Below are 14,907 nucleotides of genomic sequence, written 5' to 3'. Positions count from 1 at the left end.
GGTATATAGCTGATCCTGCTTCTGCACAAGTCCGGGCCGATTTAATTACTATTCCCCTCCAGGCCGCCATGAATAGTGGGGGAATGAAATAATTTGGCTTCCAGCGATTGCTGGAGGCCGAATTATTATGTCTTTAAGCAACCTCGGCTCCGTCTTCTGAAGGAGCCGACGTTACTCACTGAGCGCTTCAATAGGAGTGATTCCTCTTGAAGTCTATGGCTGCGCCCAAATCTAGCAGCGCTGAAAAGCACTGCTCCGGCCTGGAAGGTAACCCTGGCTTGTGAGTATTTTATCCTCACACTTTACTTTTCTTCTATATTTCAATAAGTACTACACTATATTAGGCTCTCGGTGTTCTTTTTTTAATTCATACTAATGGCGAGCAGCTTATAACTAATGAGGGGATGGAGAGGTTCCCTGGTGTTTACCATGTCAGCATACGTATGGGCAAAGCCCCACCTCCTTTGCCCTAGTAGGACGTCCTTAGATATTAAATAGCCTAGACTAGCCCCATGCCATCATTCTCTTTTTTGTCCTCGCCTCCAGCAGGATCCTTGGATATTCCCTTACCTCCGCATATATGCGGGCTCCAGCAGTTGGGCTTCTGCTGATGTCCTTATCCTAGGTAGCTAAATGCTCCTATAGGGTATAGGAGTCCCTCTCTAAGTACTCTCTGGGACATTTTTGCTTTAAATCCTGTGGCCCTCTTATATCTAAAGGATATTGGGCTTCCCCGCAGCTTTTCCGGCAATTTTTGGCATTTTTTGTTCCCTGCGGCATGTCCCCGCGGCATATCCCTCTCTCTGTTCCCCTTTCTGAGCGGCTGGAAGTAGCGGATTGGCGTCTTCCGCGTTTGTATTACCTTTTGCTGAGGTTCCGGCTCAGGTTACGAGGTAGGATTGTGCGCTCCTTCTGTTCCAATTCCCCGGCAGTCTGTCGGTGGGTCGCGCGCGCGCGCACGAGGACTTCCTGTTTGTGCGCTGTGGGCGGAAGTGCTTGGCGGCCATTTTGGAAGGGGGCAGAGCGCGGCGTCTGTTCAATTTCCTTTAGGGGAGGTATATTAGGGGGTATTTCCTTCCGCCTAGCGGCGTTTGGTCTTCCCGACGGGTGGAGTATAGGCTGCTGGGACTGTCGGCAGGTGGGTTCTTTGTTTGCTTCTCTGTGCAAATAGTGCATATCTATACAGATGGTATGGATATGTGTTTAACCTGTGAGCAATTGGTAATTCCAGTACTGCTCTTTTTCAGCTGCTATAATGGGGAAAAGGTCAGGAGAGTACTCTGGCTCGAGTTCGAGTTCAGCATTAAATAGGTAAGGGTGGTGAGTATTTGTGTATAAAAGCCTGAAGATGTCTTAAAGCTGTAGCGTCACTTATACGCTTCTGTCTATTTTGACAGGAGCGAGGGAAAGAAGTCAGAGTCTAAGCGCCTAGGGGCTGCTGGTCAGAGTGATCGGTCATCGTATAAATCTTCCCAAGATAAGAAGCAAGATAAAAGTCGCAAGTCTCATCCAAAATCTCCTTCCAGGAGTAGAAGTCGGTCAATAAGTCGGTCCCATTCCCGGTCCAGATCGGGGTCACCAGAAACAAGACCTGGATCATTCCTGGATGCATCCATACCTGGGAATCAGGCAGCTTTGCAAAATCCTGTGGATATTCCTAATTCATCTGTACCAATAAAACCAAACAAAAATGAGTGCTGGATCTGCGGTAGAGTGTCGCTTCCTAATAAGAAAGTATGTGAACTTTGTCATATGGACATTGCGAGAGAGGACCGAGAAGTGTCGTCATTGATAAAGCAAGTGGTCAAGGATACGGTCTCTGAGCTATCATTAAAACAACAGTCTCCGCAACCAGGCCCCTCTAGCAGGAGGGTTGTAGTAGAGGATTCTTTCAGTTCTGATGCCGATTCTGAGGATGGAGGATTTGATTTTTCTCTGGTCCCTACCTTTGTGTCAAGAGTCAAGGAGGCCATTGAATGGGATGATGAGGTCTCATCTCCGGTGGTCAAGAAAAGGAGATACTATAAGGGTTTAAGTAAGATTAAAGTTTCCTTTCCACTGATGGAGGAAATCAGAGAAATGATTAAGGAAGAGTGGGACAAGACGGTTAAGAAGCCTTCTTTTAAAAATAAGCTCCAAAAGATGTACCCATTAGACTTGGAAGATGAAGCCTTAATCCAGACCAGTCCAGTGGTGGATGCTTCCCTAATGAGAATGGTTAGGAATGTCACGTTGCCTCTGGAGGATTCTATCTTGTTCAGAGACATTTTAGATCGTCAGATCGATCAAGATTTGAGAAGATCTTATCTAGCTTCGGGAGAGGCTGCAAGGATAGCTATCACCCTGACCTCGGTGGCAAAGGCCTTAAAAGTCTGGATTGAAAATATTCAGAGGGGAGTCAAGTCCGGTGCAAATGTGGAAGATATCACGGTTGCTCTTGAGGAGTTAGATCTCGCTTCTGAGTTTGTCGGAACTGCTAGCGTGGATACCTTAAGGTCTACTGCTAGATCTATGCTCTATTCTGTTATGGCCAGGAGGGCGCTCTGGCTCAAGCCTTGGGCCGCTGATCCATCCTCTAAACAATCCTGGGCCAAAATTCCTTTTGATGGAAAGAACTTGTTTGGGCCCAAGATGGACGCAGCCATCTCCCGTGTGACTGGGGGTAGATCGGGCCTGTTGCCCCAGGACAGGAAGTTCAGGAAGCAGAGGTACCCTCCGGTGAGAAAGCAGTCTTATGGCAAGTTTACGGAGTCAAGGGCTTACCGTCCAGGAAAGGAGTTTAGAAGAAATTGGCGAAATCCCCAGCAGAATTCAAGATATGGTAGGCAGAAGGGCGCTCAGCCGGCAGGTGATTCGACTAAGTCCTTTTGAAGTAAGGCCCGTCCAAGGTATACCGGTGGGAGCGAGGCTGACCCATTTCAAGGATATCTGGACGGGGAACATTCGCAACCGTTGGATAGTAGCCACAATTTCAGAGGGCCATCGTTGGGACTTTATGAAGTATCCTGTTCTTCCGGTATTCAAGTCTACGAGAATACCAAGCTCGGTGGAGAAACAACTAGTTCTGGTGGATTATGTGTCAGACCTGTTGAAGAAAGAGGCAGTGTGTCAGGTACCCCCTTCAGAAAGAGGTCTGGGCTTCTATTCTCAGATATTCCTGGTAAAAAAGAAGTCAGGAGACCTCAGGCCAGTGTTAGACTTAAAGCGACTAAACAAATTTGTTCAGGTGCCAAAGTTCAAGATGGAGACACTCACTTCAGTCGTTATGTCTATCCAGCCAGGAGATTGGATGTGTTCAATAGATCTGAAGGACGCGTATTTCCATGTGCCAGTCCATCGTTCGATGCAGAAGTATCTTCGTTTTGCGGTCGGTCATCTTCACCTTCAGTTCGTTTGCCTTCCTTTTGGCCTTGCAACATCGCCCCGCACTTTTTCGAAGGTTTTGCTAGCCGTGATCTCGTTCGTTCGGTTACAGGAAATACGCGTCCTTCACTATTTGGACGACATCATTCTCCTGGCCTCCTCACGGTCAGTCCTATTGGAACATCAAAAATTGTTAGTCAACACTCTTCAGGAGTTCGGGTGGATAGTGAATCCCAAAAAGAGCCAATTGGTTCCCACCCAGAGGATGCTCTTCTTAGGGGCAATTCTGGACACGGTGCAGAATTCAATCTCTCTTCCAGAGGAGAAGATAGTTTCCCTAAAGTTTTTGTTGATAGAGCTTCTCAAGCATCGCTATGTTGCAGCCAGAAAATGTCTGTCAGTGATCGGAATAATGTCTTCTATGATACCAATGGTGTGCTGGGCCCATTGAAATCTGCACCAGTTTCAGATCAACTTCCTAAAGCAATGGAACAAGGTGGATCTGGGTCAAGCAATTTGGCTTCCATGCAAAGTGAAGAAATCTCTCAGATGGTGGTTGAATCGGGACAATTTAGGTCGATCCAGGCCTCTGCAACAACCGCATTGGGCCATAGTGACGACAGATGCCAGTCAGTTAGGCTGGGGTGCTGTTTATCACGACATGTATATCCAGGGTGTCTGGAGCCAACGCATGAAGGTAGTTTCCAACATCTTAGAGTTGAGAGCAGTTTATCTGGCGCTGGAACATTTCTTACCTTATCTAAAAGGGAAACCAGTATTAGTGAAAGTGGACAATGTCTCGGCTGTATCGTACCTGAAAAGACAAGGGGGAACTCACAGTATGTCTCTGATGAAGGAGATGTCTCCGATTATGGAGTTGGCTCAAAACAACTTTCTGGATCTATCAGCAGTGTATCTCCCGGGGTCACAGAATCTGCAGGCGGATTTCCTGTCAAGGAACCAGGTAGACAACAACGAGTGGTCCCTGCATCCGAGAGCTTTCCAGCAGTTAGTGCGGACATGGGGTATGCCTCAGATCGACTTATTTGCCTCGGCAAAGAACAACAAGGTACCCCTTTACTTCTCGAGGGGTCTGGACCGGAAGGCGTTGGGCATGGATGCCTTAACTCAAGTGTGGCGTTTCAAGAGGGCGTACGCCTTTCCCCCAACTCCTTTGATTTTCAAATTTCTTCAGAAGCTGAGTCACCTAAAATTGACAGTGTTAGCAGTGATACCCTGGTGGCCGGCAAGGCCCTGGTTTCCGCTGTTACTGCAGATGAGTACCCAGGATCCCATTCCCCTTCCGGATCTGCCCAACCTGCTATCGCAGGGAATGGTGTTCCATCAGAACCCTCGGTCTTTACATCTAATGGGGTGGAATTTGAGAGGGCTAGGCTGTTAGCGGAAGGTTGTTCCCCTGAGGTAGTGTCTACATTGTTAAAAGCCAAAAGACCATCCACAGTAGCTTCCTATGACAGAATATGGAGGAAATTTACAGAATTTTCCATTCAACGAAATTTTAACGTCAATGACTTTAATGTATGCAATCTGTTGGCTTTCTTACAGAACGGACTGGAATTGCCCCTGGCATATTCTACGTTAAAGAGGCAAGTTTCAGCAATTTCCTCAATCTCAGGAGTTGTGTGGGCAGAGAAGCCCTTGATTAGACAGTTCTTTAAAGCAGCAATTAAGCTGAAGCCACCAGTTAAGCCAAGATTCCCCAAATGGGACCTTCCATTAGTTTTGGATGTCATGACATCTTCCTCAGAGTGGCAAAATCATTCTGCTTCATTAAGAAATTTAACATATAAGACAGCATTTCTGATTGCAATTACATCGGGACGAAGGATGTCTGAATTACAAGCCCTGTCATGTAAGGAGCCCTTTTTAGTGTTCTATGACGACAGGTTAGTACTTTATCCTGTGCAATCTTTTCTTCCAAAAGTAGCCTCAGTTAGACATATAAATCAGGAATGGACTCTTCCAAGCTTCAGACTACAGGAAAATCCGGAGTCTTTGCATCCCTTGGACATTCCTTCCCTAGTCAGGGCATATTTGGAGGCTACCAAAGACTTCCGGGACTCAGATCGCCTTTTTATAATCCCTTCTGGTCACAGGAAGGGAAAGGCGGCCACTACAAGAACTATTGCAAGTTGGGTTGTGAACTTGATCCAAAAGGCATATAAGTCTAAAGGCTTAGAGCCTCCACAGGACATTATTGCCCACTCTACAAGGAGTGTGTCCTCCTCATGGGCAGCTTGCAGTAAAGTTTCTTTATTAACTGTGTGTAAGGCAGCCAATTGGGCCTCTAACCATACTTTTCTTAAGCATTATTGTATTGACTTTGCAGCCCTTTCTTCTGTTAATTTTGGGAAAGCTATTATTTCCTCTGCTGTCAGTAATGCTATTTAAGGATGTATTATGTTTTTGTGTGAATTAAATTGGGTGATTAGCAGCATACCCACCCATGGTCTGTCTAGTTATTGCCCATACGTATGCTGACATGGTAAACACCAGGGAATATGGAAAACTGTATACTCACCTTCGGTAGTTTTCCTTTCCTGGTGTTTCCCATGTCAGCATACGGGCCCGCCCTATGCTGTCGGCTCGTTCTAGTTACTTAGAATGATGGCATGGGGCTAGTCTAGGCTATTTAATATCTAAGGACGTCCTACTAGGGCAAAGGAGGTGGGGCTTTGCCCATACGTATGCTGACATGGGAAACACCAGGAAAGGAAAACTACCGAAGGTGAGTATACAGTTTTCCATAATCTCAGTGTCAGCATAGAATAGGTCAGGTAAGGTTATTTCCTCACCTGAAACCGGCATTCCTAATGCACTGGTCACCATCATGTCCCCCTCCTCCACACACTGCCGGCCACCCGTCACTTCTGTCTCCTCTTCTTCTTCTTTAATCTCATGTTTTAGATCAGTCCGTTCTTCAGCCTAAACCCACAAAATCATAGAAGAAAGAATATTTCACACATTGGAATAAATGAACTAAGGCTCTATTAAAGAATATAATTTCAGAGATTGCAAACACTTAATCAAATACTGCATAGAGTGCAGTATATGTACACCCCTTAAAACTTCACCTTAGGGCTAGGGGTGTACATATTTTTACTCTGCTTTTGTTGCCTGGTGTGTGCGAGTGCATGTGCACGTGAGCCCGCAGGTCCCCTACGTGTGTTCATGTGCTCTCGTGCATGTGCTTGCTCCTCTGTGGCTCTGTAGACAGTATTGATTGGTGCAAGGGAACATGTGTTCCCTGAGCCAATTTGTACCTGTTTCTTTTTGTCTGACTGACTGTAACAGTGATCATCTCTACCCACACAAGGATGTGGGTCTCACATCCTTACATCCTTGTAGTTTTCCCACCACTGTGCATGGTGGCAAGCATGTGTGCACGATTATGCATGTCTATGCACAGTCATGTGTACAGACAATCGTGTCTGCACACATGATCCTCTGTGTGCATGCACCCTGCCTTAAAGCAAACCTGTGGAGGGAAAAAGAAATAAGAGTTAGATACCTATCTCAGAAGAGGGATGTCTCTGGATGACTCACATACACACACACATACACACTTCCCTGATCCTCCTCCACCCCACCACTGCTCTCACCAGGACCCTCTTCTTTACGGCCGTGCTCCTGATAATGTACTGCGCAGGCATAGCCAGAACCTATGCAGTAACCTGTACAGTACTACAAATCCATGCATAAGCTGCTTTTGGCCTGCACAGTAGCACTAGTTGTGCGTGAGCAGTAAGTATGCGATCGTACAGGGATGGGAGCGCGGATACAAGAACATATTCAACAAACTCTTCTCCAATATGTTCAGAGGGTCCCAGCGCTGGAACGGCTATGCAAACAAAGATCATTGCTGTAACAATTAGTCCAAAAAAAGCCATAGGTGCTAGGCCTGAAAGATAAATTCAATTTAAACCGAAATCGCGATCACTAAGATCACAATTTCGGAATCGTCAAAGCGGCAATTATCGCAATACCGTAATTTCCACATGGGGAAGTATGAAGAAGTGGCTTCAAACTTACCCAAAGTCCCGGCACGCAGCGTTGGACATACATTCGCACGAGTCAAAACGTTGTCCGTCCTCTATCACCGTCTGCCGCCTCTTGTGCTTGGCAAAACTCTGAGTTCCTGTATGTCACATGACATATATAGGAAGTATTCCGTGCATTAGAGCCTGCAGGAGGCAAAGTGGATAAACGGGCATTGCTGGACTCGTGCTTGAAGCTATGTCCAGAACTGATGCAGCTTGGGGGACAGAGGAGGCACAGAGACAGAGCGGGCACAGAGAGAGACAGAGAGAAGCAGAGCGGGCACAGAGGCACAAAGGGGGCAAGAGAAAGACCCAGAGGAGGCATAAAGAGGCAAAGGGGGCACAAAGAGAGACAGGGGGAACAAACAGGCAAAGAAGGGGAACAAAGCTTGATTTGAAGGAAATTGTGAATCAAATATAAATTGCAATTTCAGATAGAAATTGCTCAATTCAATTTTTTCCTTAAATCGTTCAGGCCTAATAGGCGCACCTCGGGAATGATGGAATACTGTGCACCCAGTTTGTTTGCTCGACTCACCAAACAGCGCTGCTAAAGCAGCACAAGTTACAAACAACCTAGGAGCAGTATGTACGCTACACATGGCCATGCTTTGTAGTGAGCCTTCCTTAGTTACGCACACTGTTTACATAGCAACGCACGCTCCTTTAAATGCCGGGGGCTGCAAAATACTACGGCCACGATACTTCACTAGCGTAGCCGCTTCTATGTTAATTAACATAGTAATGGACATGCTAGTGAAGTATGGCAGTGGCGATACTTCACAGTACCCAGCATTTAAAGGGAACCTGAGATGAAAAGTGTCTCAGGTTCCATACTTACCTAGGGAGACTGCGAGGGATGAGTGGCCTTAAAAGAGCTTAAGGTAGCCCCAGGTAAGTATGGTATCTGAGACGCTTCTCGTCTCAGGTACACATTAAAGGAGCATGCGTTGCTATGTAAACAGTGTGTGTAACTAAGGAAGGCATGCTACGGAGCATGAATGAACACGCAAAGCGTGCATTCCTGTCCTAAGTTGATTTCAACTTGTGCTGCTGCAGCAGTGTTGTTTAGTGAATTGAGCCGCAGGTCTATTTTAATTGAAGCCAGTTGCAGAATAAATTTGTATGCATCTTACAGCTTGGAATCATGTCACATAAAAAATAGGTAGGGATAAACTCAATCCATCATTAAAAAAAATCTTTTTTTTAAAAAGTTATTTTCAAAATTGTAATAAAACAATTAAAGTTTCACCAAATCTACAGTACATGAGTTGGTAGCTTACAAGACATCAACTTTAAATAAAACACTTGTACAAAACATAAATAAAACACTTGCAGATATTGATCTTTTGAATGTGTACAGCATCTATGTGTTCAGCATCTTGCAAAGATTTTCATCTGATGGGGAGATCAGCTCAATAGAATAGACTGTGTAGGTATGGCTCTCATACTACATGGAAGTGGGTAAGATTGGTCTGTGATCTTTCATTTTCCAAAGACTATGGTCTGATGTGTGTATGCACCCTGAGTGTGTGTGTGTGTGTGTGTGTGTGTGTGTGTGTGGGGGGGGGGGGGGGGGGGGGGGGGGGGGGGGGTTGGTGGTACCGGGCCTAGGGCACTGGGAAGTCCAAATCCGGCCCTGGACATATAGGAAGTATTTCATGCATTAGAGCCTGCAGGAGGCAAAGTGGATAAATGGGCATTGCTGGACTCGTGCTTGAAGCTATGTCCAGAACTGATGCAGCTTGGGGGACAGAGGAGGCACAGAGACAGAGCGGGCACAGAGAGAGACAGAGAGAAGCAGAGCGGGCACAGAGACACAAAGGGGGCAAGAGAAAGACCCAGAGGAGGCATAAAGAGGCAGACATCCACTTTAAATAAAACACTTGTACAAAACATAAATAAAACACTTGTAAAAAAAAGAACCAAAGTGATGGAATTTAAAGCAGATCCGAGATGAAAAACTAACTATAACAAGTAACTTTTCTATCTATCTTATCTAAAGTTTACACAGCAATTCTAGCTGCAAACAGCTTCAACAGTATATGATTATTTCTTCCCGTGATACAATGATAGCAGCCATTTTGCTTGTGATCATTACCCACAGGCAAGTTGATCTGCAACTCCAGCCCTCAGCCTGTGAAAACATCACTCCCCTCTCCTCCTCTCCTCTGCCTCTGAAATCTCTGGCTAGTAACACCTCCTCCTCCTCCTGCCCAGACTGAGCTCCCGAAAGCCCTTGCTACATGGGTCTGAGAGTGCCAAGGCACCGGAGAAGCTGTGGGCGAGGCTTGTTTAGTTTATAGGGAATTAGATTATTAAAACAAAACAAAAAAAGCTTGAGGAATGCCCTATAAACTATATGAAAAGAACACAATTATGCAAGGAGTAAAAGTTTAGATCGGATCCAATGAATCATTTGTTACAAAATGGAACTCAGCTTTTTAAATATGTATGTCCTGTGGGTCTGTTATTTTGTAGTTTCTTATTTTGTACTGTTGTACTGTTCCTTTTGCAAATAAAGCTTGTCATTTTTGATAGCATACAATGAGAACATGAAAATTCTAAACAGAAAAAAAATACACATTTTTTTTTGTCCCCATACATTGTACTAGGCACAAAATTTAAATGCTGTGGTAACCTGGACAAATAAGCAGATACAATGTGTGGGTTTTTTCTATAGTAACATTGTTTATTTAAAAACTATAGTGGATGGAACTGGAGAAATAGTGCATTTTTTCCTTGTTTTTTCCTTTTAAAATGCATAGAAAATAATTACTTTAAAAAAATGATACCCACAAATCAGAAGGAGGCTCGCAGGCTGTTCATGGAGACACCCTCCGTGAACTGACATGGCGGCCGTTTCCATGTAAAACCACAAACAACCAGCCGCCGCCTATCAGCGTTAGCTGGTCGTTAAGTGGTTAAACAACCAACATTGCGAAAATCACTAAAATCTATTTTATGCATACATATAAGATGTATTTTGCTAGCAGAATACATGCACTATAAATTACTTTTTTCCTGTGTTGCAGTGACTCACTTACAGTAGATCTGACAAGCTTTATACTAGTCAATATTCTCATGGGGGACTCTCAGTATTTCCTTTACATTTAACAAGGCTTCCCTGTAAAGGATCTTTAAAAGGATGCAGGCCAACCTCCAATACTGGGTTGTACAGTATTTTGACCGGTGGACTGAACAACTGCTATCCAGTGCTTTTCAAAATAAAGTAAATCCTGAGAAACCCTACATGAAGAGATGAACTAGTCCAAACCCCGTAAGATCTGATAATTTTTACTACCCGCTGTAATGACAGCAACATAGGAAAAAAGTAATCGATAGTGCATTCTGCTCTTGGACAAATGTAAATCTTATATATACAGTATGTGTATTCATGCATTTACATTGTACAGTTGTTCAGGATAGGGATCCTTCATGTTGTAAGCCCTCAGTTCCACCTACCTGATATTGCAGCGCATAGTTGTGATCTTCCTGTGCACAATCCTGGGGATAAAGAGGACCTGTGCTTCTCTCTGGTGGGTTTGTGCGAATGGATGATTCAATTTTAAAGTCACTATGGAGATCTTGCTGTCCTCCTGAGAGCTCCGCCTCCTCCATCACACTGTCTGCTCCCTCCTCCTCTTTCACTTCTTCTTTACCAGTAATGCTTAGATTGTTCTGCTTTCCATTCTGAATATACAGTATAATAAAGATAGCATTAATATTAACAAAGTAAAAATCAGATTTCATTGTTTGTGGTTCTCAATCACTTTTCTACCTGATAATGATGGGGGATGGTGTAATCTTCCTGTGCACAATCTTGAGAATAAAGAGGACCTGTACATCTCTCTGGTTGGCTTCTGTTACTGGATCCATCTGTAGGAAACACACACATACTGATTGAATACACTTAGCCTTATTTACAAACACCTTTCACTGATCTGCAACGAGGATAGCAGAAGGGATTAAAGTGTACCTGAACATGTGGCATAATGAGATAAACATAGGTACATATAGAACTAGCTCTACTAAGAAATTGACATAATCTTTCTGTTGTCCTGTACTGCAGGTGTTAAAGAGACTCTGAAGCAAATAAAAATTGTTATTTTTACCTCGTAGTTAGCTTCAGGAGTATGAGGAGAGTTAAACCGCCGCATCCCCGCTGCAAAACGAGGTGTTTATACCCCCCAAATACCGGGGCAAACATCCACGACTTTCAAAGACATGGATTTTGCTGCCTGGGGAAGCAGAGCTTAGCATTGTAGCTCTGCCTCTAATGAAGTCAATCTACTCTGTTAAGGGAGACTGAGAGGGGCGGGAAAAGGCGGAAATCCACGGCGATTGACTTCAGTAGAGGCAGAGCTACAGCAGAAAGCTCTGCCTCTTTCAGGAAGCGCTTCCCAGATTTTCCCCCGGGGATTGGGGGGGTCTACAGCCCTCGTTTTGCCGTGGGGATGCGGCGGTTTACCTCTCTTCATACTCTTGAAGCTAACTACCAGGTAAAAATAACAATTTTTATTCGCTTCAGAGTCTCTTTAAAGGGGAACTTCAGCCTAAACAAACATACTGTCATCAAGTTACATTAGTTATGTTAATTAGAATAGATAGGTAATATAATCTTTTACCCACCCTGTTTTAAAAGAACAGGCAAATGCAGGGTCGGACTGGGACCCTGGGGGCCCACCAGAGAAATTTCAACCTGGGGCCCACACATCCCCTGACTGCGTTGAAAAAGGGGCGTGACCATGTACCAGAAGGTGGGCGTGGCCGTGAGGTATCATGGACAGGGCCAAATGTACGTAGCAGCATTGTAATTGAGACACCGCTGCCCAGCAAATCTTTGCATAGTATTTATATAAAGTAATATTATTATAAAGTAATGTCCTAGTTACCATACATATGAAATTGATTACATTGTGAGCTCCTCTGAGGACAGTGACATGACTATGTACTCGGTAATGTGCTGCAGGAGATATCAGTGCTGTATAAATACATAATAATATGGTAGGACATTAGACTAGGACTATGGTAGAATTAGATTGTGAGCTCCTCTGAGGACAGCCAGTGACATGACTATGTGCTCTGTAAAGTGCTGCAGAAGATTTCAGTGCTATATAAATGCATAATAATAATACTAATATGGGACATTAAACTATGACTATGGTAGGATTAGATTGTGAGCTCCTCTGAGGACAGTTAGTGACATGACTATGTACTCTGTAATGGGCTGCAGGAGATGTCAGTGCTGTATAAATACATAATAACAATATGGTAGGACATTAGACTAGGACTATGGTAGGGATTAGACTGAGCTCCTCTGAGGACAGTAAGTTACATAACTATGTACTCTGTAAAGTGCTGCAGAAGATGTATGTGCTATATAAATACATTATAATAATATGGTAGGACATTAGACTATGACTATGACTATGGTAGGTCTTGACAGAGGCGCTATTCGTGACCTTGAGACTGTGCTGTGTGCTCCTGTCTGTTTGTTGCCTGGGGAGGCGGGAACATGCCCGTGAAGCGCGTTGTACTGTTTGTTTTGGAGTATATTAATAAACCTGTTGTCATAAAACTGACGGTATCTTGTCTGCTTCGGGAAGGCGAGTCCACCACCACCTCCTGAGGGATTTTAAGCCTTTTAGAACCTTTTATCCTGCTGGCGCCTCTGTTCACTCTTACATTATCAATATCCACCTCTGGTGGACGGGTGTTGCCCCTTATTTTCTTATCTACAGAGAGCCACTTTTAATCCTGAGTGAGGACAGGTCTAATCTCCTCACCTGCTTATACAGTGGTTACCTAGGAGGTAACCCACGTTTGTGAGTATATACATTATATACTTTTCATTTCCAAACCCTTGTTTTGCACACTACACTATATTGGGCTCTCGGTATTTCTTTTGTCTTTATCAGTCGGGACTATTGCGCATGCGTTGCCCCAGAGTCTCCTCAATCGTGCTCCCATAGTCAAGAGTATTCTGCGCCTGCGCAGCCAAAAGCCTTAAATCGGAACTGTAATAAGAAAACAAAGTGTTTTACTTACCTGTTGCTCTTGCCAGCCCCTTGCAGCCTTCCTGTCCCGCGTTGGTCCTCCACATTCCTCTGTTCTCCCGCCGCTAGCTACTTTTGGTACTGTGGACTTGTAAGTCGATGGCAAGCCACCCGTTTCTTTCCTGCCTGCAAAAGTGTCCTGCGCTATTGCAGAGAAAGATACGTGTGGCCTGGGGCGTGCAGGAGCAGTTGCCAAGTCGACCGAGCTGAAAGTAGCTTGTGGCGGGAGAACGGAGGATCAAGGAGGACCGGCGTCGGACTGGAAGGCTACAAGGGGATTGCAGAAGCACCAGACAAGTCAAACTTTTTTTTTCAGTTTTTCTTTAACTGCACAGACACAGAACGTTCCTGGCAATGAAGCACGATTGAGGAGGCGTGTGGCCAGTGCTGTGCGTGCGCAGTAGTCCATTACTACTGGGCTGATAATGGCAGAATGGAGGGTAAAGTAAAAACACTGAGGGAGCTGACAGACTGAAGGGGGCTTAAGAAGTATAAATCCTGTTACAACCTCTCCCCCCTCCCTTCTCATCCCATGGATCTGGCATGTTAGCAGCATGGTAGCGTAGTGGTTAGTACTCTCGCCTTTCAGCACTGCGTCCCCAGTTTGAATCCCCGCCAGGGCACTACCTAGGGCTGCACGATTTTAGGGAAAAATCGAAATTGCGATTTTTCTCTCAGAAATTGCAATTTAGACTTTTCCCCGATTTTTTTTCTAAACAAGCTTTTGCACTTTAGGGCAGCATGGGGGGGGGGGGGTGATTCATGTTAAGACGATCTGGTGATCGTCTACTATCTGCAGCAGCTTTGTACCCGCACTGCCCGGCCCGTTGTCTGTAGCTAGAGATGGAATGACGGCAGCGGTAGGCGGAGCTGTACGCTCTGTACAGCTCCGCCTACTGCTGCCATCATTCCATCGCTATCCAGGGATTGGTAAAGCTGTATGTGCCCGGCCGCTCACTCAAGTGGATCCGCCCCCCGCTCATTAACACTCATACAAATTCACTGCTTCTGGCCAATCCGCGCACAGCGGGGCCAGACAAGGTACAGACAGCGGACCGAAAAACCGAGGTTACTGACGATCAGCAGATTGTCTTGCCACGAACCGCGGTTTCGGTTTTAAACCGAGAAACCGTGCAGCCCTAGCACTACGTGCATAGAGCTTGTATGTTCTCGTGTCTGCGTGGGTTTCATCCGGGCATTACGGTTTCCTCCCACATCCCAAAAACATACAGATAAGTTAATTGGCTTAAATCAGTTCTCATTTTTGTAAAATGAAATCAATACGACATGACATGGACTCCTCGTACGTAATATTTGCGAGTCTCTTAGTTAATGCTCTGAGCTGTGATGTCTGAACATACTGGAGTAAATGGGGATACTGAAGTCCATATCCTGACATGGCCCTGATGCAGGTGTAATGTAAA

At 45.1% G+C, this 14,907-nt stretch overlaps 2 protein-coding genes across 2 annotated transcripts in view; both read right to left on the bottom strand.

Moving 5' to 3' along the window:
* LOC137535021 (zinc finger protein 721-like) overlaps nt 1-14,907 on the bottom strand; it is a 111,373-nt gene that overhangs the window by 72,819 nt on the left and 23,647 nt on the right. The window lies entirely within an intron of this gene.
* LOC137535813 (zinc finger protein 436-like) overlaps nt 1-14,907 on the bottom strand; it is a 41,986-nt gene that overhangs the window by 25,680 nt on the left and 1,399 nt on the right. The window contains exons 2-4 of the mRNA XM_068257707.1: nt 11,206-11,303; nt 10,890-11,117; nt 6,180-6,309 (exon numbers count right to left, since the gene is read on the bottom strand). Coding sequence (XP_068113808.1) covers nt 6,180-6,309; nt 10,890-11,117; nt 11,206-11,303 — 456 coding nt within the window. The remainder of the gene's footprint in view (nt 1-6,179; nt 6,310-10,889; nt 11,118-11,205; nt 11,304-14,907) is intronic.

The sequence above is a fragment of the Hyperolius riggenbachi genome, chromosome 10 (assembly GCF_040937935.1).
Source record: "Hyperolius riggenbachi isolate aHypRig1 chromosome 10, aHypRig1.pri, whole genome shotgun sequence".
Taxonomy (NCBI): domain Eukaryota; kingdom Metazoa; phylum Chordata; class Amphibia; order Anura; family Hyperoliidae; genus Hyperolius; species Hyperolius riggenbachi.
Note: the sequence above shows the minus strand (reverse complement) of the source record. Positions and strands in the feature narration are given on the sequence as shown.